We start from the raw sequence: 26,094 nt of genomic DNA, 5'->3' as shown, positions 1-26,094 counted from the left end.
TTCGGTTGGCAGCGATGACGCAATCGGTAACCATTTGAAAAAACACAAAGGCAGCCTCGATGACAGATTTCTAGTTAACTTTAAACCAGGTGATGATGAATAGTTATACATTGTTATTATTAGTTAAACATTTTGAAGTCAAGTCAAGTTTTGGCCGTAGAAATCGTCTTTTGTTGATTTATGCAGCTTAACCGTGAGATGTTTCTGGTTTGTACAACTGACACGTGAAATCAAACGTGTGAGACCTGAGGGCGTTACATCTGAATGCATGATTTGTTTTTGTCGTCATATTTTGAGAACCCGGAGAGCCGAGCACTGTGCGGGTGTTATGATCTTTATCAAGGTTTTCCATGGTTCTCTCAATGTTTACGCCACAGAAATAGAAGTACAATGCCTTAGCTTTCTAATAACGAGTCTCCACTGCAGACATAGTTTTCATTGGTGGCTAAAGCATTTTCATCTAATGATCACATGAGAGGTGTGGAGGAAGTTTGGGACACGTTACTAAACCTTGAGTTGGCAAATTGCCAAAGTGACATCAGGGGAATTCTGACTCCTCTTCACACAAGAATCCAAGGTCATATGGGGTGAGTAATGTATTTACAAAGATCACAAGTGGAGGAAGAACTAGATATATTTAGAAAGTAAAAGCAATAAAACCACAGTGTAGAAATACTAGTTATTAATGGGCTGTTTTAAAGTAAAAAAAATTATGATATGAATCTGCAAATAGTAAGTCAATGATGATTGAGAATCTGTGCTGTTTTTCATCCTTACCCTGTTGCTGTTAAACTACAGAATTTCCCCATGTGGATTAACAAAGGTCCATCTTATTTTATCTTAAATGTACGATACTAAATTGTAGTGGAGAAGAAGTATATATTGCTATAAAATGGAAATACTGAAGTACCTCGAAACTGCACTTGATGACTGTACTTGAGTCAATGTAGTAAATTACTTTCCAGCACTTGTGGGTTATTTCTTCCTCTAACCTAATATTTATATATGTGAAGGAGCCTTTTGGAAGAGGGGGTTCCTGGAGGGATGCAACAGGACAGCAAGTAAACCATGAAACTACAGGACATAAAGAGTTGAGGAAATATACGCACAGGGAACCGTGTTTGCGTCTCCAGTTGCCTCTTGGGTGCCTCGCAGCTTCTTCTGCCAATTCATCTCATTGAAGAGATCCTCGGCGCTCAGGAAGAAGTCATTGATCTTACTGCCTTGCTCGTCGCGCTCCGTGGTGTAGTAAACACGCAGCTTGGACTCGTTTGTGAGGAACTCGCAGATGTTTGGCACGGGGAACACTATCTGCTCCATGGTGCGATCCAGACGAACAATCTGCAGCAAACCACAGAAACAGACAACAAACACACAGGAGACCAAAACGTTATGAACACGTACTGTTCTCTTTAAAACACGTCTTTACAGATCGTTTATTCAAGAGATCTTCCTTGTTATTGTCACATACTGTACTTTACAATACAAATAAAAGCACTGCTTCCTTTAGATGGCGGCTGATAAACTGTGCAAACAACGAAGGAACAGAACAGTGGACGGCACTTTTTAGACTTGAGAGCAGAGGCCTGTACTACGAAGCCGGATTTTCGCGAGCTATCTTCAGGGTTAACTCTGGGTTTCCGGTCCTACGACGCTGGTTCACTTCTTAGCGGGCTAGATCTCCATGGTAACTTATGCTAAACGGCTAGCCTGCTCCGGTTCCAGGATAAGAGATCAACTCAGTGAAAGCACCGCCTGCTGACCAATCAGAGCTCAGTGTGCGGAGTTTAAAGCGATCAAGTCATATTGCAGGAGAAAGGAAATACAGTTTAAACTGCCGGCAAAAATCAACTGACTGTGTGAACGTGAACATTAATAGAATATCACCTCCCATCTTCAGAGCAATCTGACTATTATAACATTAGCGTTAAGAAAGCTTACTTAAATATCTGCCACAACATAAGTAACCGGATCAAAGTAACATTACGTACAGTCCGCGGCATCTTAGCGAGATCGCGTTTGTTTTGGCTTAGTTAAGCCCGATAACTCAAACATATCCAGGGTATGTTGAACTGGATTCGTAGTACAGCCCTCAGGCCAACACACACCTCATATATGTCTCGTGTCAATGCAAAAACATGTAGCAATTCCCTGCAGCTGACGTCCTGCAATTGATCTCACATAGTGGGCAGATAATTGCAGGGCGGAGTTTCTATTTGACTTTGGAGTGAGATTCAGATACGGTGTAGTCGGTGCATTTTTATAAGACTTGGCATTTGGGTTGACACTCCTTTCGGGAGGGGTTTCTGTCGTGTTGCTTTGTTTTGTTTTTGTGGGTTTGAACTTTGAGCAGTATGATTAACAAGGGAAGTGTGGCGAGAGACTTGAGAGTTGGCTGCCCTGCAACATTATAATAATTTTTCCGTAAACCTTTACAATTTAAAAAGTGCTAAAATCTGAGGGAGCTTGCTGATATATATTCATTTTTTCCCTATGTGTTAAAACATGGATGTGCGGCATTAGAGCTTGTAGAAATGTCAATGTTTCACAAGAATTGGTAGCTGACAATTTCGATTCTTTTTCAGTGACACTTCAAAGTAAAACAAGTACTAGGAAAGACAGCAGGACATCCTAAACGGCACAGTACACTACAGTTCAGGCACGGTCCTGTCCACTGACCTCAATCTGCGCCGTGTGTTTGGCGTAGAACTCCAGGGCCTCGTCGCCCTCTCCGTACGTTCCCCCCGGCTTCAGCATCGCCTGCAGCTCCTTGTTGTGACGCGCCAACTGAAAAGACAACAGCATCGAATCAATGATCAACAGATCCATCACATCATTATTATTAAAAACCTATCTTTTAATTTGGGTTAACTTTGAATTGTCACTAGTATCATTGTCCATGTTTTACTGTACTTTCTTTCTGTATTGCTTTTATTTTACATTTTATTTTTAAAATTGTTTTATTTGAACATATTATCTATCACTGCAGATGTTTGATCTTGTTCTGTATTCATTTTAGTATTATTTTTAATATTGTTGTAATGTTTTCTGTAAAGCACTTTGGGCTGCTTTGTGCATGAAAGGTGCGATACAAATAAAGTGTATTATTATTATTATATTATTATATTATGCGCCGCTTTTCCCCCTTCTACTCCAGTGGGACTCCGTTGCACTTTTCCTTGTACATGTGATGTTTTGGTGTTGTTGTTTCTTTCCGTTAACTGTCAAGTGGGAACTAAGTATTTTTTTGTACGTCTTTGTGTTTCTCTTATTTTCCTACGACACTGTTCTGTGTGGCTGTGAATAAGAAAATATGAAGGGCAGACCATCTATTTCTATTTCTAATTATTTTAGTTGAGAAAGGGGCAGGTAATATAAGATTATTTTCTTCTCCCTGCTCCTTTTCGGGTATGGTGTGTTTATAGAGACATGTTTTGTAAATAGTTATACATTAAGTTGTGCATACCATGAACGAAACAAATCAAAATGAATAAAGACTGTTATCAGAAGTGTTTGCCTTTCACGTGTCACGCATGGTAACTTGTGCACGTGTCGCCTCTCTGAGCCAACACTGCCTCTACTTAACGTCCGGGTACAGTACGTGCTATTTATTCTTCCTGTGAATGCACAATGTTCCGTGCATCCAACCAAAAGGCTGCGGGGTGTGTATTGATAGCGGCTGTTGCACAACTATAATTGCAGTCGTTCCTTAAATCACGAAAAGACACTGTTTGCGCGGTGCAGAGCCTGAGGGCTGCTGAAAGAGAGGAGATGAGTGTGAGGGGCAGAAGTATCACATGTCTTTAGCCGCCACAGGAAACGACACACTTACAGTAACACCACTGTAACTGCATTTATGTTCTGCATCATGTTGCATGTGCTACTGAATTAACACACTTCCTCGCTGATGTTACAGAAAGTTAGGGGCTTACCTGATGCGCTAAGATGTAGATATTATGCCCGACGTTGCGTGGGGATGCCGCGTGCTCATCCTCTCCGTCCTCCCCCTCCTGCGGCTCCTCCACCTCGATCTCCCCCTGCATGTAGGCCTTTTTGATCACTTCCACCTGCGAGAAAACACACCGTCACATAACATCCATTAGAGTGTAATATTGATTTGAATGATATCACACGCAGCAGCTCTCATGTTGTATTGGTTCATATCTCTCTGGGTTTTGTGTCATGTTGTTTCTGTCGTTCTGTACTTGTGTTTTGAGTCGTGTGTCTTTGTAGTCGTTTCATGTCTCTTTGCTGTATTTTCTGTTTCTTTGTATTTCATTTGAGTCTTTTTTTAGTGGTCGTTTGCATCTGGTTGTAGTTGTTTTGTCTCTGTGGTCATTGTCAGGGCTGTTCCAGGTTGGCACATGACTCTCTGTAGTTTTCTCATGTCTCTTTGTTATCATTTCGTGTCCCTTTGTAGGTGTTTCGTCTCAGTTTGTCGTCATCTTTGTTGTTGTGCCCCTTTTAAAGACAACACGTGTTGTTTTTTGTAGCTATAGCAGCTTGTTCTTCTTCCTTTCTGGTCATTTTGTGTCTCTTTGTAGTCTTTTCCTGTTTCGTCTTAGTCGTTTCATCTCTCACTGTAGTCATGTTTTGTCTCTCTTTGAAGTTGGTTTAATTTTCTTTAGTCGTATGTTTTCGTTTATCTGTTTGTTTGTGGTCCGTTTGCCAGTTCGGAAAGTTATCCCTGATACTGACAGCCCCTTGGCCTCCGCCCGGACCCTTTTACTAATCCATCCATGAAGACCTTGTTCTCACACATGTATGTACTGACATGTATAATCCTTACTGTCAGGGAAATATCATTGTGTTTTATTAAAAGGTCTCGTTTATTTAGAACCCAACAAAACAGAAAATAGGGCTTTGTGACCTGATACTGTAGGAAGTCTCAAAAACAGATGCTTCCAGGATATGTGAAGAATACACACTGTCACAAAACATCCATGTAAGACTCAGAAATGCATTTGCATGATGTCTCACGCACCAGCTCTTTGGGCCTCATGTTGTACAGGATCCTCTCTGCGTTCTCGCTGTCATGGCGACTCTCCATAATTGCAAGAAGGAGCTTGGAGGCATTATTCTAGGAAAAGATGAGAGCGCAGATAAGAGCACGAACAGAATCAGGTTCATTTATGTCCTAACAGGGGAATACATTTATCACCATTAAAGACAGACATCTAATATGTAAATATTCACACTTTTCCCTGTGGGCTTGTTATGTAATTCATAATGGATTACTTAGTTGATCATGTGTTGAAATAAAATATTTGGCAGACTTTATTTATGTCAACACCGTTTCATTTCCTGTAATTACTTGATCATATCTCGAGAATTATGTTTCTAGTGATGTAACTGCCAAATTCAATGATTAATTTCTCCATTTAAATGTCACTTTTGATATTCAAAACTCTCACTAATTTCTAAGCGAATCAAAAGTGTTTTAAGAAGAAATATCTCAAGAGACTAAAACGCCCCTTGTGTAACATTTTTGAAGTGTTTATCGTCCCCCCTTTACTCAATAATCACTCACTTTGAGCTCCAGCACCAGATCCATCCTCTTCTTGCCGAGGGGGTTGATGTCATTGAGGATGAGAGCGATGATGATGTCAATGCCGTTGCATTCATGAGTGGCAATGCAGTTCTGAGGAAGAAGGAAAACAAGTTCAAATGTGGACTGATTTTATTAAAGGGGCCCGATTATGCTTATTTTCAGGTTGATATTTGTATCTCTACTGTGACATAAATAAACTCCCCTGTTCTAGGGATTTTAGCCTTTGCCGACCATTTACATGCACACAAACCTATATAACACACTACAATTAATGGAAAACCCCCAAAAGCATTACAGGGCCAGGAGTCACATTGACTTCTGTTTTTAGACAGTAAACACAATCTGTATTTTATTTACCTAAAAAGGTCAAAATCTTGTGTTTAGCTTTTCAGAATTTGAAAATCTATCAGACAATTATATATTTAATTAACATTCCTTTTCAACAAAAGAGCTGCAGTCAGTCATGAATATTTGGCTTTGAAGTCACCAGACAGATATTTTGCCAACAAAATAAACCCCAAAATAAAAAATGGCTTGTGGCCACAAAATAGTTTGGGGCAAATATGCTGGTACCATTTGACAAAGACACTTAACAGAGTTTAAAGTAATGCTCTTCCTTTTAAGAACAAAGAGCCGAGTTTAGTCTGGCAGTCGCCCTTCTAGCTGTTTGAAGGAACTGAAATCAAATCAAACGCCGACTGCTTTTAGCCACTTGCTCGTTAAGTTATGCCAGCTTCACGCTTGCAATAAAATGACCCCAAGGCGGCTCGAACAGAGGATGCCATCGTCATGTGAGAAGAACCAAGCCATGCTAATCTGTTCCAAAGAACAAACACAGGAGAACAGCCCAAAGGGAAATACTGAAGGATAATTAAAGAAAAAACCCAAAAACCAGCAGCACTTAAAATAAAAAGGTCACTTTGATATAAACTGAGGATTATTATCTCTGCCAGGTGAACCTTTATGGGATCATGCGTTTGGTCGCCTGTGTGTAATTTGCAATTATTTTGTATAATACTATACGCTTAACGACCTCTCATGGGTGATTCAAATGTTTAGAAACTGATTTTATTTCAAATCAAATCAAGTTTTATTTATATAGCACATTTATAAACGATTTTTGGTCGAGCCAAAGTGCTGTACATATAATAAAAATAGCCTACAGTCGAGACACTTTACAGCAAAGTAAGTATTTACTGTTGTATAGCCTGTATATAGAAGGGGCTACAAGTGTTTAACAACAGCGTCAGAATCATGAGGACTTTCGGGTTCAGCTGGTCTAAACTGGTCTAAACTGGCCTAAACTGGCCTAAACTGGTCTAAACTGGTCTGTTTTAGACTTATTTGGTCTCAAAAAGTTTTCTTTTAAATTGAAACAGTAGCATCTGCTGACTAATTCTTTACCATCGTATGGTTCACTATATTTGGCAGCAATACAAGATGAATAATCCTCCCCTAACCCTAAAAGTACTTATTTTGTGAAACGCCCCATTTTAAAATAATAAAGGATTATAATTATTGATGCATTAATGTGTTTGTCCTAGCTGGTGAAGGTAGAGCTAGTTTGAATTGCTTTGTCTACAGCTGCTGGATATTGTAACTCATAATTATATGTCAATTTGTTTATTTATTAGTTGATATTTATATTTTTAGCTAATTATCTGAATCGGTAAAGAAACTAAAGCTGTCATAAAAAGTACAAAGTAAAAAGTACAATATTGGCTTCCCAACTGTAGTGGAGTAGAAGTATAAAGTAACATAACGTTAAAAATAATCAGGTAAAGTACAAGCACCTCAATATTGTACAGTTCTTGAGTAAGTGTACTTTATTATATTGTAACGGTTACATAATTCAAAAAATCGTTATGACATCATAAAGTGGCCAAAATCTGATCAGCTCATTTTCAGACAGGTTTTTATAGAAATGGATCAGGACAAAAAGAGAGAGAATCTTTGTTCCTGAAACTTTCAGAGTCTCTTTCCACAGAGGGGACACATGTTGATGTAGAAGAGACATGAAGAAGAGGGGACACATGTTGATGTAGAAGAGACATGAAGAAGAGGGGACACATGTTGATGTAGAAGAGACATGAAGAAGAGGGGACACATGTTGATGTAGAAGAGACATGAAGAAGAGGGACACATGTTGATGTAGAAGAGACATGAAGAAGAGGGGACACATGTTGATGTAGAAGAGACATGAAGAAGAGAGGGGACACATGTTGATGTAGAAGAGAAATGAAGAAGAGGGAGACACATGTTGATGTAGAAGAGACATGAAGAAGAGGAGACACATGTTGATGTAGAAGAGACATGAAGAAGAGGAGACACATGTTGATGTAGAAGAGACATGAAGAAGAGGGGACACATGTTGATGTAGAAGAGACATGAAGAAGAGGGGACACATGTTGATGTAGAAGAGACATGAAGAAGAGGGGACACATGTTGATGTAGAAGAGACATGAAGAAGAGGGGACACATGTTGATGTAGAAGAGACATGAAGAAGAGGAGACACATGTTGATGTAGAAGAGACATGAAGAAGAGGGGACACATGTTTATGAAGAAGAGCCATGAAGAAGAGGGGACACATGTTGATGAAGAAGTGACATGAAGAAGAGGGGACACATGTTGATGTAGAAGACACATGAAGAAGAGGGGACACATGTTGATGTAGAAGAGACATGAAGAAGAGGGGACACATGTTGATGTAGAAGAGACATGAAGAAGAGGGGACACATGTTGATGTAGAAGAGACATGAAGAAGAGGGGACACATGTTGATGTAGAAGAGACATGAAGAAGAGGGGACACATGTTGATGTAGAAGAGACATGAAGAAGAGGGGACACATGTTGATGAAGAAGAGACATGAAGAAGAGGGGACACATGTTGATGTAGAAGACACATGAAGAAGAGGGGACACATGTTGATGTAGAAGAGACATGAAAAAGTGGATTTTGCATAATAGGTGACCATTAAAATAATCAGGTAAAGTACAAGTACCTCAATATTGTACAGTACTTGAGAGTGAATGTACTTTAACCCACTGGTTAAGGGCGTCTGTGTTTGCTTGCATGTTCGTGTTATTTTGTATATATTGATTGTTGTGCTTTTATCTTAATGTATGCATACTGTATGTATAAATGTGTCTGTTTATTGTGTATATATATATATATATATATATATATATATATACACATACATATACATATTTTATACATATTGTAAGCAATAAAATCAATATATATGTGGCGTAACTTTGAATTAATAACACTGTTTTATTCTCTAACCGGATGTACACTAAATACACTGTCTTCCACTCTCACTTATTGACGCTGCAATACTATTATTAGGGAATGTTTAGATGACCAACAGATATTGGAAGATTGTAAAACGAACATCAGAAAAAGACAGGACGTGCCTTGGACCCGCCCCCGTCGACGCTAAGCCAACAGGAGAAGACTACAGATGATAAATACGTGACACAAACAGGAAGTCACTCTTTTTTTCCACAGAGACTGGAGCTAGCACACTCGGGCCTGAGTCACTCATTGCAAATTCATTGTACCATTGTTTTATTAAACGCTGTTAACTTGTAAATAAGCTTCCTTGACTCTCTTCAACTAATCCTAAAATCAGATCGTAGAAAACCCAACAATATTTTTATATATATTTGTATTTTTGTATTCCGGATTTTGGGAAGCGGCATTTCGATCTCTCTGTCTGTACACACAAACTGAACGATTGACAAGAAAGTTGACTTTGACGTTGATGTTGTGTCTGTGTCCCTCCTCACCTGGTTCTCGTGGCAGGGCCCCTGGCAGTACTCCGTCAGGCTCTCCACCGTCTGGTTGATGAGTCCTACGTTCTTCTCGTTGATGTAAAGTCCCAGCAGCCCCAGCCCCCCTGTGGTGCTCCCACAGATACAGTCCAGGAACTGAAGCGTCTCACACACCAGGTTATAGTTGTTCTTGTTGTTCTGGTTGCGCAGAAAGTTCTGGAAGTGGATGGAGAAAGAGTATACAGTGATTAGGCATATCCCTTTTCTCCGAGAACCATGTTGGTGCTTTTGATTTGTGATGAGTCATCCTCCAAGCTCAGGGAATTTAAAACATTTCTTCCAGACATTTTGACTTAATATATTATATGTAATATATAAAATGTCATGGGGCTCATTATAATGCATGTAAGACCAGGAGGGTTACTTTCAAAATGTAATCGTTACAATTACGATATACCTGTACAAAAATGTAATCAGTAACCCAATCTAAGTATAAAAGTATATATAGTAATACAAGAGTAATATGATTAATTTCCATTTCATTTCGATGAACTCAATATCAAACGCAATGCAAAGAAATAAAGAAAACATTTGAATAAGATGTTTTTTACGTGTATTTTTATATGTATTATGTAAGACAACAAAACAATGTGAGTTTAGTGTTTTAGTTTAAAATATGAATTCAAAGCAAACAGTATTTTGGTTTTAATAAATCAGGTGACGACCTACTCAGTGTTTCACATACATTGATTTATTTGTGGCGGGCCGCCACAATTAAATATCGTCCGCCACAAATGGATCTCATAATTTTTTTTTAAATTATTAATATCCTTTTTTTTTGGTGGTCTAATATAGATAGTGAGGTGGGCTGATGATCGGAAGGTTGCGAGTTCAAATCCCGCCTGGAACACCACTACTCGTGTGCCCTTGAGTAAGGCACTTAGCCCTCGGTTACTCCAGGGAGAATGTCCCTGTGATTGGTCGTTGTAAGTCGCTCTGGAATAAGGCGTCTGCTAAATGCCTACATTGTAAATGATATTGTTGGGAGAATAAACCCCACAGATCCTCAACTCCGGTGTGTCTCACTCCTTAACAACGCAACACAGAGCAACAACAACGTTGTCTACAGTAGCCATGAACTCACATGCATTATCTTATTTGAGGGGGGGGTGGATGCGTGGGCCACCCGAATAAGTTAAGGGGCCTTTGGCTTTTCTTGCCGGGGAGGGGGGGTGCGGTGCCCCCACAAATAGAATCAAATTCTATGGGAAACACTGCTACTGCATAAGAAAATATATTTTAAATAAAGCAGAATGAAAGTAGTCTTAATGAAAACCAAAAAGGAAATTCAGGAATTACGTCTACCTGTAAAACATTGATATTTATTGATGCATTGTAATCCTGCAAGTAATCCCCGTTGTTTAAAGAAAAGTTTATTCTTACAGTTACTTTTTTTGTATCCTGCTTACGTAGTCCAGTTACATTTAATCCGTTGCTCCCCCAAGTGTAAGACATTACAGCAGCTAAAATATTACTCCATGTCTTTGCAAGCAACAGAAACATTTCAGTGAATTGATCATACGTGCTGCATTGCTGGCAGGAAACCAATATCTTACACCCACGCTGGGTCAGAAATGGACGAGACAGAGCGGCTCGGCACGGCGCTGACTATCATTAAACCCTGCCCGGGTGAGAAGTGCAAACTGAATCAGTGCAAGAAGGAAGTCTCCTGTCTGGGTCTGCCGGAGCTACAGCCTCCTCATAGCGAAACCAGACCAAGACGTACCAGATATGGAAACAGCCGCATCAGGAAGTTCTGCAAATGGTGCCTTATTTTCTAACACGGTTTCGTTTCTGTATAACCGAGTGTGGTGATTCAGAACACAGGTCAGGAAATGTCATGGGGCGGCGGGGGTTTAGGCAAAACAAAACAGAAACAAAACAACAAACGGGTCGTTGCGACGGCCCACCTGCAGGTCTCTGTTGTGGTTCTCGCAGAGCAGCTGCATGAGGCGCAGGATGGGCTGCATGATGGTGATGATGACGCTCATCTCGCCCTCCTCCTGGCTCTTGTCGGCCGGCGGGACGGGGGTGCCGTCGGCGGCCGCTTGGTTCTCTTCGGCTTCGGCCTCGCGGCGGTACGTGGTAAAGGCCTTCTTGGTGACGACGGTGGCCTCCACCAGCTGCTCCTTCACCTCCTCCGTCACCACGGCAACCACCGGCACGTCTTTGACTAACCACAGACAGAGGAGAGTCAAACACAGACCATTGGAGATGAGACACAAAACCCCTTGTGGGCCCCACCACCTCTATTACTGTACATAGGAGCAAAACACATGTATACTCAAGTGTTATTGGGGCACTTGTTGTTGTGGTTTTGTGTGTCTTTGTAGTTGTTTGTGTCTCTTTTTTAGTTAAGTGTCTATGTGTAGTTGTGTTACGTCTAATTTGAGTTGAGTTTGTGGTCATTTTGTGTCCCTCACACTTAGAGCTCCTAGGCCTGTGCCCTATGGACCCTTTCAGTATTTGAAATTGAAAAGATACAAATGTCTGTACACTCATTTAATTTTTTCTAAGCTTTTTTCATAGGAAAAGTGACCTAGATTTATTTATATGAATGATTCATTTGCCAACTTTTCAGACGAATAGGGCTCTATGCCGTGTTACTATAGGAGGTTTCTAAAACATATGTCTAAAGACACACACAGAAGACGACAGAAGAGTTTGATGATTTCATGTGACCCTTTGGAATATGATCTCCCATTTCCAGTCGGTGGTAATCTCCTGACTCCTCACCTTTATTACGTGATGGCGTGTCTTTGTCTGGCGGCTCCTCTTCCTTCTTCTTGCTGCCGAGGTCGCTGGTGTTGACCGACACCGTGGCTTTGATCTCCTGCTGCGCCAGCTTCATGCGCTCATAAAACACCTTGAAGAATTTTTCTGACTTATTGTCCCCCGTTAATCGTTGGAAGAAAGATTTCTGGAGAAGAATAAGAAAGTAGAGCATGTGAGATGTTAATTTGACTTTGTCTTGCACTAGAGATACATGTACTCAACTCTTTCTGCTCCCTTATTCATTTAAAAAAAATCTAAATGTTAATTCAAGTTGGACACCAACATTTTTTTTATTCTCCTTAATCAAAGAGCAAGGTCTTGAAGATCAAAGGGCATTTTTTATTAAATAACTGCCACTTCTTATCATTGTCTCTTGTAGTGTTTCTACACCGTGTTGACAGCCACAGGTTCAGTTAGAGGCGGTTACATAAGCCTCCGTTCACAGTAAATACCTTCTGAAAAGGCCGCCCTGGGCTCACCTGATTTTTGGGATATTGACATCCAGCCAAACTCAAATACATGCACCGACAAAGACAGAGCTACACACCCTGCTGAGGACACACTACTGTAAATGCACAGAAACAAAGAACTGCCAACTGAATAAACGTCTTTATAGGATTTGCCTAATTTCCGTTGCAGTAAAATGTTGTGTGGATGCACTACAATACACATTTCTGCTTTTATGGGCTTTATGGACTATGCAACAATTCAGCATGAGTAAGATGTTTGCTGAATTACACAAATGGCAATCTTGTCAGTAAGCCTCATGTGCATGGAGCTGTTGTTTTTCTGCAACTCCGGCTCATATGTTCCGTTCCATTTTCCCTCTCCACAATCCCTCCTTACATAAGACCTGTAATCAGCTGAGTGGTTACAGTGAGGGCACACAGCGCCTCAGCTATAAACGCTGTTACATCAGCCTGTGCACAGCCGAGGAGAGAGTGAGAGGGGCAGGGAGAAAGGAAAACCCTGCCCTGCTTTTCAGCACCAGAACAGAATGAAAGGAGCGTGTGGTGTGAGAGCGAGGAGGGAGGGATGGTCCCAAAATGGCAGGAGAGGTGTGTATGTATGTGTGTGTGTGTGTGTGTGTGTGTGTGTGTGTGTGTGTGTGTGTGTGTGGTTTGATGCAAGCAGGAGTTATCACAAACATAGATTCTGGGGCTGTGTTGAAAGCATGTTACATAAGATATCCAGGTTTAGCTCAACTCAGATAAGTTTCTAAAAGAGAGAAAAGACCTGCAAGAGGAATGAATTTAGCTGCATAGAAATGATTTGATACCATAAAAACCTATTTATTGAGAATATCTGCTGATGGAATCACCTGACAAGTCCCAAGGGTTGCAGTGCACTTAATGCATTAGGCAAATCTGAGTTGCTTTCTTTCTCTTTGTTGTGCAACAGTTTCTTCCCGCTTGTCTTGCAAGCTGTTAACATCATGTTGTTGACAAGATAGGCTCATTCGCTGATAGTGACCTGATTAAGAGACCGCAGTGGACTTAGGCAACCGGGCTGACTTCTGCAGACAACAGACTACTGCAACTCCCTCCTGGCTGGTCTACCTGCATGTGCTATCCGACCTCTGCAGCTCATCCAGAATGCAGCGGCTCGTCTGGTTTTCAACCTTCCTAAATTCTCCCACACCACTCCGCTCCTCCGCTCCCTTCACTGGCTTCCGGTAACTGCTAGAATCCACTTCAAGACACTGGTACTTTCATACCATGCTGCGAATGGATCTGGCCCTTCCTACATCCAGGACATGGTTAAACCGTACACCCCAGCGCGTGCACTACGCTCTGCATCAGCCAAACGACTCGCTGCACCCGCACTGCGAGGGGGACCCAAGTTCCCATCAGCAAAAACACGTGGGTTTGCTGTCCTGGCTCCAAGATGGTGGAATGAGCTCCCCATTGACATCAGGACAGCAGATAGCTTACACATCTTCCGGCGCAAACTGAAAACTCATCTCTTTCGACTCCACTTCGAGCGTTAGAACTATTAACGAAGCACTTATATACTAATAAAGGACTGGATTATCTAAAGCCTGTTGAGTAGCACTTGAAATGTTTGGCTCTATGAAGCCTGATGTACTTATATGATTCTGTTTTCTTCTAGTTTGTATCTTCTTGGTCGAATGCACTTATTGTAAGTCGCTTTGGATAAAAGCGTCAGCTAAATGTAATGTAATGATGTAATGTAATGATGTAATGTAACAGCTCCAGGACAGCAGCTTTACAAGGTTACCGTATTAAATAAACCTCATGACTGCGGCCGTAAAAACTCAATTTCTTTACTGATCGCAATCATGTCGTCAATACTTCTCTGTTATTTATGCACATAAACAGCATGCAACTGTTGCCCCGTGCTTTGCTACCAGTCAGTTTTTGATATTGGAAGTGATCTGGTATCTATTGGTAGTCTGAGAAGTATTGATCAATCATGTTGAATTTAGCTAAACATAAGCACCAAATAGATGGAACAAAAATGCCCAAATGCAAATTCTGATACCGTCGGCCATCAACTGATGATAATGTTTTTATTAGCCTTAAAAGTTGAATGTAAATGTAATTTTGTTAAAGCAAGGTACTGATAGAAATGAGTACCAGTGCAGTGCAACGTGCAGTGGAAGATGCACTTTCATACACAAGGAAACCGGTTTCATCTTTGATAACAACCTGTTTGAGCAATCCAATGTACCCTTAACTTCTCCCCATTGAATGCTGAGTCATTCTGTAAAGGAAATGGTCAGTAAGCCAATCAGCCGCAGCTCTCGCCCTGAGACAGCTTAGCCTTGTACATGTCTCACTACAGAGTCATTAAGCCTCCTGGGAGCTGTGCTGATCCTGTCAGTCATGTTCAGCCCATTATGTTGACGTCTCCTATTCTACAGATTCAACATGTTGGCCTCCTTCCTGATTATTCTGCTTTCCTCCTGTTTGTGTTCCCCTCTCCCAGGCTGTCAGCTGCCACCCCGCTCCTGGCATCAACACGTGCCGCTTACGTAAGGCCTGTTTACACCAGCAGTTCCCTCTTCTTTTTTTTTTATCCGTCTCCCCCTCTCGCCTTTCTAGCCTGACACCTTGGTGAGTGACAAAGCCATCTCTGTGCTCATTGGAGGGCTTTCAATGGCGCACTCTGCCACCACCGGTAACCACGGAGATTCAGTCAGACAGAGAGGTTTAAAGGAAAGTGAAATGCACGAGTGAGTGTGTGTTCACAAGACAATCTGCAGGCAACGAGCCAAGAAACGTCAAATGAGTTCAGCAACAAGAGTGTAAATTCACTGATGACACTAAAAAGCTGCTGAAGGGGATTGAAATAATTCAACTTCTAAAAACGTTTTAAAAAGAATACCTTGCCCACTTTGTAGTTAGAAGAATGCTGGTTAGCAGAGATAGGAGAAGTACATAGACTTGTATTTCAGTAAAAGTAGAAGTACCATAATGTAGGCATACTCCGTCCGTTACAAGTAAAAGTACTGTATTCACAATGTTACTCAAGTATATCAGCATTAGCATCAAATTATACTTAAAGTAACAAAAGTAAAAGTACTATTTATGCACATTGGCCCAATATAAATCACATGTTTTTATTACAATGATTGATCATGAAAGTGTTCTCAAAGCTGGTAAAGGTGCAGTTAGTTTGAATGACTGTGTATACTGCAGGGTAGCTTGTAAATGTTACTCCAGGTGAAATTAAAGTCTTTTTTAAGTGTTGATTATATTTCACATCATCAATTCATATTTGCAAAGCAACTAAAGGTAGCCTATTAAATACATGTAGTTGAGTAAAAGTACATGATTTACCACTGAGTAAGTATCAAACTCATATAAAAAATAAAAATACTCAAGTAAAGTACAAGTCCCTCAAAAATTGCACTTAAGTTCAGTACTTGAGTAAATGTAATTAGTTTCTTTACACCACTAATGGTAAGTTGATGACGCTGATGCCTGGAAACCCACTTTGCAGGAGCTTTTTAAAGCTTTCCAAGTAGAAGCAGTAAAGTGAACATGAACTGTGCAGAGGTAGGGGGGGTGGAGGGGAGTAAATCACAGCCTGAGGGTATCAGGCGTGCCACAACAAGCCCAGTGAGTCAGAGCGGTGGCACCTGTTTGGTCCTGTGACAGCTCAGGATCATCAACACAGTGGAGATGGATGGTGGGCTGGGAGGTGCGGATCTACCCTTTGTTTTTCTCTCTCTCTTACATAACACACACAAACACACACAAACACACACTCTCTCAAAAAGGGGGCTGTTTTTGGAACAAGCTCTGTAGTTTCTAAAAATATCCAGGAGTGTGTACGTGACGGTGTGTGTGCTAATGGAGTGCACAGATGAGTATGCAACAGAGTCGTTTTAGGCTATGATACAGTCTGAGGGCCTGGTGTCTGTTTGAGTTTCACTATAAGTGTCAGAGTGTGCTGCTTATCGCTGAACAACAACCTGCAGGGTGTGAGTCGGCATGTCAGACAACATGAAGGCTTGTCTATGATGATAGATGCAGGCGTGGGTTGTATATAATTAAAACAGGTAGGTCATTAATCATATATAATAAAGATTCACATATTTGCATCATTGTATAACTTCCTTGTCAGATTTCATTGTAAGAATTGTTGTTGTGTTAAAACCCTGATACCAAGTCTTGTATTTCTATTTCTAATGTTACGTATTAAGAAAAGGAGCTTCACCTAAAACATGCAATGAGCTAGGACATGCTAAGGGAATAGAATAATACATGTTTTCAGTATGGGCAGATGCTTAGATGAAACCAAGTATTTAATTAACTACAATTATTTTTGACCCACTTGTGAATTAGTATTAAGGTAGGCTAAAATAAGGAAAGGGCTAGCAGCACCCAATAATGCAGTAACTTCACTAATAATGTAATACAATGTCCTGACTGATGATTTTAGTTTAATGCATATTTTTCTGATAATCATAGACTGTATATTGGACTCAGTAACCCTGCAGCCCCCTAATGGTTTGTGCACTAGGGTTTCTAAGCATCTAATTGTAGTCTGGCCGTCGCCATCTTGGCTTTTTGACACAAAGAAGGAACAACAAGAGGGTGGAGTTCAGTACAAATCACACTTCTAACTTCTATGAACTTAAAATGAACTCCTGTGAAATGGATAGAGTCCTAAGGCAAAAACAGTGTGCTTTTGACTTGTCAATCACAGGGCAGCCCCGCCTTAAAATATACCCTTGTTGTCTATTTTAGTCTAAATTGGACTATAATGCACCAAATACTATATTTATGCTAACTGCATTTCATTGTCTTAGTACTTGTATGCTGTGCAATGACAATAAAAGATGAATCTTATTTAATCTAAATGTGAGGAAAACTTGCGATTGAGACCATTTACTCATTCGGAAAAGGAGCTAAAAGATTGACTAGCTATCTAGGCCATGTTTGCAAATATTACATTACATTACATGTTACTTGTTACTTGTTAGACGCTTTTATCCAAAGCGACTTACATACTCAGTACTGTGGGCAATCCCCACAGGAGCAATTTGGGGTGAAGTGTCTCAGGGACACAACGACATGCTGACTGCAGTGGGGTTTGAACCTGTAATCCCCTGATCCGAACACCAACGCACTGATCCACTGCGCCACATGCCTTATGAATTTACTGTCAAATGATAATCTGTCAGGAGGCACTAACAGTATTATAAATGTGGTATACTTTCACACTTTCTGAGAAGGACTTTTTTCTCTTTATCCATCGCAATATGACATCGCCAGTATAAACCCCCCCTGAAACTAACGTTATTATGCTATCAGTGATTGCATTGTTTTACATTATTGGTCAAGTAATTCCATTATTTCGTTTTATTAAATTTTCGATCAGGTCGAGTGTACATTTTACCACGTTTTCAGGAAGTATCTAATTATTTTGGCAGGTTGATAAACATGTCTGTGGAGGGAATTAGTGGTGGCCTGTTTAGTGTGTTTCCCTCAAACATCATGCAGGGGGAAAGCCAGGAAACAGTGTGTATCCTTACCCGTTCCTTTATGTATTCACTAACACAGTTACCGCCATATCAGCTCCAGCTCCGCAGAGCTCTGGATAAATTCATCTTAAAGCTAACCAACTGCTCTCCATCTCTCTCTCCTCTGCTCGATTTTCCAAGAAATGTTGTTGGCTTGGCTACGACCCTGGATAAACTCAAAAACAAATAAACAAGTCTGCTCACAGAAACCTGTGAGCTTGTTTATGTCCTGCTTTCATTAAGACAACAATAAACCTTCTGTCCTAAAAAAGGGGGCAAGGCGGCCGGTCGTTATGTAACACAGGGAAATATGGTGCATCTGCTGATATGTTGTAAATTCACTCTGGACCATGATTGTTCAACAAAGCTCACTTGTCCCTGCGCCGTGCCGAAGAAGGAGAAAAACACCTTACTTGAATCCTGAAACAAGAAGCTTCTTTATTGCTGTGTTTCTTTCAAGCCGATAAACTGATGCAGCATCCTTATCAAGTGCACTTTGAGGTTATTTTTCAACAAGCACAGGTACAGTTGAAACATGTTTTACCTGTGCTGTTAGAAGTTGAGATATGTATTGCCATTTCTCTGTCTATTTCTATTTGCAAATAACAAGGTGCTTTTTACCAAGAAAGCCAAAGACTGCAGGTTTTTTTCACCAGTGTACTGCAAACCAGGCCCAGGTTGACCCCTGTTGAGTATCTTTTGTCATTTAAATATGTATTTTTTAAATGTATGTAATAACTGGGTGTATTTAGCTATGTTGTATTTCCTGTACACACAAACAATGTTGGACTTTTGTTCACCCTGAAGTTATTTTTAAATGTTTTTCCATATTAACTTTGAGGTTTTTGCTCGTCCGTAAAACCCCCTTTGGACAAATGTATAATTTGTGATATTGGGCTTTATAAATACAATTTGATTTAATGTGTGTGTATAGTTTTGACTAACAAATGACACTACGGATAAAAACTGATTGGCCCCCAACAACAACAACAAGCTTTTTGAACATCAAAGCATGTAAACATGTCACAGTAGAGGCACTACATACACATATGAACCTTATCAATCAGCATAATAGGGCCCCTTTAAGGTGAACTGACTTTTAATGTGTTCCAGCTATTTGAATGTAAAAAGTGAACACCCCCCGAACAGCTGACAGGGTCGCCAGGCTTTACAGCTTTACTGGAGGATAACCTGAATTGAAACATGATAACATTTGCTCCAAGAAGATAAAGAGCTTTGCAAACATTAGGCTGGGGGGCACAAAACAAAACAGTTCCACGCCCAGTTCAAAGTGCACGCCCCAGGCTACTCTCAGCAGTGGACACTGACCATCTGACCTAAAAGAAAGGTCCGTTGCAACAAGAAATGAAGTCGATAAGTCACCTGAGATGATCTGTCCTAAGGGAGGCCACAGGGAGAGACTGCTCCTCAGATAGCACTACTGAAATATATTGGATCTCTCAGGAGGCCTGTGGAGATTAACGTCTTTTATTGCCATCTTTTCACCAGCGAAGGATGGTGTTGACAGTCTGAATGTTTGAAGGCCTCGGGCTCTGGCCTCCGTTCACCCCGGCAGAGAGGGTGGGAGCAGCTTACATAACAGGAGTCAGGCGAGTACGAGAGAGAGACAATTAACTAATGACGTGTTTCAGTAAATCACACTTTGAGGTAATTATGCTCACACAAACAACAGACTGTAAAATGCTGCCAAACAACAAGTTTAACCGTGCAGATAAAAGCATTTTTTTTTTTTTTTAGAAATAAATATTCATCATGATCAGTTAGCCTAACTGCTAGTTATCTCTCATTATAGATTTAAGCACCTGAAAATAGTGCACCCGCTTCTATTAATCAAAAATGAGTGACAGTCAGATTCAGAATAGATCATAGGACTCAGACATATTCCCACACTACTCTAAATAACAACACTATACAAATAGGGGAGTATTATGCAACAAGCCGGTTTAAGCAACACAACACAAAAGTGAACACACACAAACCACAAAACCAGACTCCACTGATAGACGACTTCCAAGCAGCTCGCATTGGTCACAAATACGTGCATGCACGTTTTCTAGTTCCATGAATGTAGACACACGAGCCCGCATGCACATTTGTCTGCAAAGCTGAAGTAATGCAGTTGCAAACACAGCGGCTCTCTACCTGTCGCTGGGAGGTCTGCAAAGAGTTGCCTTGGCAACCCCTGTCTGGCTTTGGGGAGGCGATGTCGCATTTTGTCCGCACAGATTTGACCTCGGAGAGACTACGGTTCCTCTTCCTCTCTGACTTCCCTTTCTCCTCTACACGGCCTTAACTGACTTTTACGCCAAAACTTGTGTCAATAAGTGCAAAACATCGAGATGCTTTCTGCAACCGATTGTGAAACACTAACCACAACGCTAGTTTTTTTTAAATGTACCCATTGCTGTACTGACAACAGAGTACTTTCCTTTTTCCTACTCCAAGTCCTCCTTGGCCACTTATTTTTCTGCCTTTGGTGTTGGAGCTCCAGGCGAATAACTTAAATTCTTTGCAGCACAGCTTTGAACCCTTGAGATAACATCTTCCTGTTGAGATTCTGCTCATGCCTCTGTAAAGAAAAAGCTGTCAGGAGTCCCATTTAATTGCAGTCTGGACGTGTGAGTGTTGGACCTCATTAACACTTTCCTCTGCACCACTTGTGCTTTGAAGAGTTGTAACCAGTGACCAGCACTCACCTGGATGACCGTGTTGCCCCCCTCCAGCAGAGCGATGGCCAATAGGATGCTCTCCTGGAAGATGCGGTCGCTGGTGGCGTTCATGATGAGGTCGATGACCAGGTCAGAAGCCCCTTCTTTGTCCAGGTGGCACTGGACCTCGGCCAGACTCAGCTCCCCTCGACCTCCCACCCCGGAGCTGACAACTGTGGACGCAGAAGTGAATCATCGTCAATATTAAAATGCTGATGTATTCAGATTTCAGTCAGGTTACATAATAGAAGATAGGTCACAATTCATTATCATATTTGAATACTTAATGCATCTATGAGTTTGACCATTTCCATCATACTGCAGGCTTTATGCAGTTTAATGGATGTGTTGTGACAAGATGACACATTATGTTATTATAGTTATAGCCTACTAAAAATATGAAAAAACACTAAAGATAAAACCTAGTTCAGCTAAAAAGGAAAGTAAGATAGTCATAGTATCAGTTAGTAAGAAAGCCTAATGAATTACGCCCCCCCCCCCCCCGCACACTTAAATCAACCAATTATAGTTTACTGGGAAATATTAAGAAAATAAAAACATTTTAATTGTAGAAAATAGTTGAAATTCAATATAGATACATACAACAACTCTTAAATCACCACATTTCTATCATTAGTGCAAAAACTAAAATATTGCCCATAAGAGTCTTCAAAGTGACCCTATAATTAACAGTGTGTCCATACTTCTTCTTGGATTAAGACAAATATCTGTAATAAGAGGAGGAAGGCCGCAATCTGCAATCTGCTGATGACTCATCCTTGGTTACAGTTCCGCTCAAACAGCTGGTTTGCTAGATAGCATCACGTTTCCAAGAATCCTGAACAGAAGCACAGCTGACTTCGTATACAAGTTTAATTGAATAATTGAAATGTTTCATGCCCCAAGCTAAATCCATTTAGTCATGTCAATGGAGCCCTTGCACTGCAAACTTCCAGGAAGGCCTACATAAATATGTCATCAGTACTTCAATAATTATGGCTTTAAAGAAAATAAAAAGGTCCAGAGGCTGTTTAAAGCCGGCTTATACTATATATAAGAAGATGGCGGCGTGTGCGGACGCAGCGGCCCCTCGCTCTCCCGATTGATTGTTGTGCTTTTGTTTATGTCTTAATGTGTGCATGTATACATGTCTGTTAATTGTGTATATAGAGTAAGTTAGCATTTTACCACTTCCGGTTCCTTCGACAAAAAAGCAATTTCTCCATAGGATTTAGGAAAATAGCTGGAACTAAGCTCTGTGGTTGAGACACATTGAAGAGACGGATCACGTTTTGTTCTACGACATTAAATCCATCAGCAGTGACCCCACTGGTGATTTCTGAAGAGTTGAGGTGTCTGAAAAACGATGGTTGTTAACAAGTGGCTGAATAGGACTACAGAAGTTGTCGAGGACGTTGTACGTCATTACGCCGAACACGTAAACACTCCTGCTAAGTTTGTTTTCCCCCGTGTTCTGCTTAAAAGCAAGTACCTGCCTCCTGCAAACTGTTCAAACAAACCATTACAATTTAGAATCGGTAGTTTTGAATATGGATCTTAAGTTGGCGTGACGTTGAAGCAGCGACCCTGCTGTAGTTCGTTTATAGCATAACGTTAGCATTTTGCTTCTGGCGACTAGATTTATGATTAGAAAATTATAAAAGTAGGGTAGACATGTGGAGATTATCCGGCTGAACAAAACGTGATCCGTCTCTTAAAATGTGTCTCAACCACAGACCTTATTTCCAGCTATTTTCCAAAGTCCTATGGAGAAATTGCATTGGGTTTTGACGAAGGAACCGGAAGGAGTTTACTTCCGGGTTTTAGGACGCGTCACTGTGGCACTCTATTGGTATAGGTATATACATATTTGTATACATATTTTGATATATATTTATAATTTGTAATCGGGATTGTGGGAAACGGTATTTCGATCTCTCTGTCTGTACATACAAACTGAAAGATTGACAATACATTTGACTATATGACCATATGGGAAAAAAAGTGTTTGCAGCATGGAATAAACAACAGGTGTATTTTCTATCCATCTGCCACAAATAACATCTGATGGCACTGCAGCAGCGGTGAGACAACAGCACCCATCAGAGCCGTCTCTGGCTGTGCGAGCCACTGAATCAACAACACATCCCATTCTAGATGGAGCATGGCTCTCTGGTCGCCTGGCAACAACACGGCCCACGTTATGCTGAGCAGAGAGTCAGTATGCTCAGAGGCAGAGTCGAGGTCCAAGGGCTTAAAGGAGTACAAGGCCATGTTTGTGAATAAGATCTTTTTGTTTTTGTTTTCGCTCTCAAGCCTTAGAGATGAACGATGACTCATGGCTGTGATGAGACTCGTCGGCATGAATAAATGTCAGTTAGGAACAATCTATTCGATTTGTGAATGTCAGTCTTGATTGAGGAAAGATTGAGCAAAGTATGGATGGCGAGACGGCTTTTTTTTTTTCCTTCACAACATATCTATGGTCTTCTTTAAATGTGTTATTGTGAACCCGATGCACACATGCCCATGATTGCCCAAGACTGCAGATTAACGATATGTGATCCAGGTGGGCGACCGTGTGAAAGCCAACTTTAGTTTAGTGTTACACAGCGGAAATTGCGCCTGTCGATATGACTATGCAATCTGTGACAAACATTTCCTACGTGATAAGACCTTCCACATAATCTGACAACACTTTCCTGTGAAATGTATTGAATGATTTGACATTAATTTAACTCACTACATTCACAACAGGGACCGATTTTCTCACAAAGAAATAAGTAGAACTTTTGGAGTACATTGTTTTATTTCCATTATGTCAGGTTTTATTATGTTGTGTCTCTACTGGGACATGTCTCCATGCTTTAATGTTCAAAAAGCTCTTTCTTTTCCTCATACTGCCTGTGCTGCAGCAGCTCTTTTCACCCTCTGTCTGAACCAGAGCCCAGTCTGCTCTGATTGGTTAGCTGGCCGGCTCTGTTGTGATTAGTCAACCACTTAGAGATGTCCCACCCCTTAGCCTATCATGTACAATGTGTTGCAGCGCTAGTGGTACATAGTGATGTGACTATGTTACAGAGGTAAACAAAGGAGTCCAATGGAGGCGTTTCGACCGGGGGGGGGGGGGAGAAACTCCCTCTAGAGGCAACTTTGGGATTTTAGCCTTTGCAGACCATTTACATGCACAAAAACCTAAATAACACACTACAGGAAATGGAAAACCCCAGAAAGCATAATCAGGGTATATGCAGGAATCCTGAAGTCACATGTAAGACCTTTTAAGACCTTTTTTAAGACCCTTTCCATACATTTTAAGACCTCATCGCCACTTCGAGTTTTAACCGGTTACCTTGGCGACACACTTTACCTCACATTGACTATATACAGTATTGATTGTCCTTCCTCCTTATCTTCCAACCATTTGGACGCAGACTTGCATTTCCCCATAACGACGTTGGTTAGCAACCGGCGTAAACTGACCTTCGCGCGCTATCAAGCAGTGAGCGTGCGATGTCCTGTTCAGATGACGTCACATCCAACGGGATGCCATCAATAAACTACACAGAATCACACTACACACCTACGCAGTGATTACATTCAGGCAGACTGTAGAATACAACCTCTTTGGACAATTTATATACTTATTGAAAACAAGCTACAAAATGTAATGCCTTGGAAAATGCTGTTTAATTCGTTTTAATAGCCTTAATTTTCGCTAAATTGATTTATCAACTTTTAATACTTTTTAAGACCCCGCAGACACCCTGATAATAGGGCCCCCTGATTGTAAAGAAATCATTCAATATTAAAACTAAATAACTGCTACAAACATACTAAGTTCTTATTATTATCCATCCAATCTTGGACACCCTGAAAGATCCCAAAGCTTTGGAAAGCACCTTTCGTGAAGATCGTTCACTTACAGTTTAGTTCAAGTTTGAATGGCCTGACTACAGCTGAAAGGTTTCACAGTTCTCTCTATCACTAAACATGTAGCAGCTGCATAAGCTCAACTATTTTAATGTTTGACTTAATTTAGTTTTGTGCTGTGCATTTAGCTTATTATCGCACTGAAGCAGTTTTCCAGAGTAAATCATTCAAAATCAGTTCATCTTATCTTTATCAGAATAACAGACACTCTATTGTCACACACACACACACACACACACACCTGTAGGTGTTTTCCCCGGCGCTGCAACAGCAAGTGGGCCGTTGCTGAAGGTTGTGAGGCTCTCTCTCCTCGGGCCAGATTTCACGTTCCCGTAATATCGATTGACCAAGATCTGCCGCAGAGCTTCGCCCTATTAGTGAAAATGGATGTTAGAAGATTCAACTAAAGTTACAATGTCACAGAAATTGATCAGTCACACATGGAAAACCCCACAATATAAAGCTGTAATAAGTTACAAGTTTACATAGAAATCTCTCTTTTGCAGAATGGATTTTTTTAGTTACTTTAGAAATTCTAATTTCTGCTGTACAGAAATCAGGTATCAATAGAAATGTATACAAGAATACATAAAAAAGGAGAGGAAAATCATTGTCATCATCCTGAAAAGATACCCCTCTTATCTCAAAACACAGCATCTTCATATTTGAACTTTGCCCTCCAACCTCAGTCAGTGATGTTCAAAGGCGAAACTGTGCCCTCTCTCATCTCAACATATGACAGTCAGTGTTTCCCCATATTGGTTTGATGTAAATCAATGCAGCGCAGTCACCTACTCAGCCCCTCCGGCCCAAACATGTCACAAAATGTCAAAGAAGAGATGAGCACCCAGAGTTCAGGTCCATTCGTTGATGTGCCACACATGTTTCATATCGTATAACTGACAGGGGAGTGAGTGATGGCCATGCTGTGGAGCAGTGTGACTGAGGGCATCACAACAGTCAGTCAGTTGTTGGCCTGCAGCGGACCACAGCAAACCAAACGTTAGTACCTACCCTCCTTTGATCCTCCAGTTGCTTCTGGGGCTGGTTGGGATCAAGCTCCTTAAAAGTGAGGTGAGTTAGCAGAAAGCAATAAAATGTAAGAAAGAAAAAAAAAAGGCAGGAAAAGGAAATTTGGGAAAGAAATTAGAAAACAAAATAGGGTGTTAATACAGTGCAAATTAGTTTAACTTCACTAGCATGCAGGAACCAAATTAGATCGTGCAGTTAAAAGGGAAGTGGTTGTGTCAGGGAAGATGCGAGGGCG

The 26,094-nt window shown here is 40.9% G+C and overlaps 1 protein-coding gene across 12 annotated transcripts in view; it reads right to left on the bottom strand.

Annotated features, from left to right (window-relative positions):
- The window catches only part of itpr1b (inositol 1,4,5-trisphosphate receptor, type 1b), a 123,911-nt gene that overhangs the window by 38,251 nt on the left and 59,566 nt on the right, over positions 1–26,094 (bottom strand). For 7 of the 12 annotated variants that reach the window (XM_034212164.1, XM_034212176.1, XM_034212167.1 and 4 more), the window contains 11 exons: positions 25,842–25,889; positions 25,069–25,198; positions 20,883–21,067; positions 12,129–12,312; positions 11,303–11,565; positions 9,348–9,548; positions 5,531–5,641; positions 4,985–5,080; positions 3,933–4,067; positions 2,680–2,787; positions 1,110–1,341 (listed from right to left, as the gene is read on the bottom strand). In XM_034212164.1, the coding sequence (XP_034068055.1) occupies positions 1,110–1,341; positions 2,680–2,787; positions 3,933–4,067; positions 4,985–5,080; positions 5,531–5,641; positions 9,348–9,548; positions 11,303–11,565; positions 12,129–12,312; positions 20,883–21,067; positions 25,069–25,198; positions 25,842–25,889 (1,693 nt within the window). The remainder of the gene's footprint in view (positions 1–1,109; positions 1,342–2,679; positions 2,788–3,932; positions 4,068–4,984; positions 5,081–5,530; positions 5,642–9,347; positions 9,549–11,302; positions 11,566–12,128; positions 12,313–20,882; positions 21,068–25,068; positions 25,199–25,841; positions 25,890–26,094) is intronic. The other 5 variants (XM_034212170.1, XM_034212171.1, XM_034212173.1 and 2 more) reach the window with 1 other exon arrangement.

Source organism: Gymnodraco acuticeps, unplaced genomic scaffold (assembly GCF_902827175.1).
Source record: "Gymnodraco acuticeps unplaced genomic scaffold, fGymAcu1.1, whole genome shotgun sequence".
In the NCBI taxonomy this organism is placed as follows: Eukaryota; Metazoa; Chordata; class Actinopteri; order Perciformes; family Bathydraconidae; genus Gymnodraco; species Gymnodraco acuticeps.
This window is presented reverse-complemented; position numbering and strand designations above follow the sequence as displayed.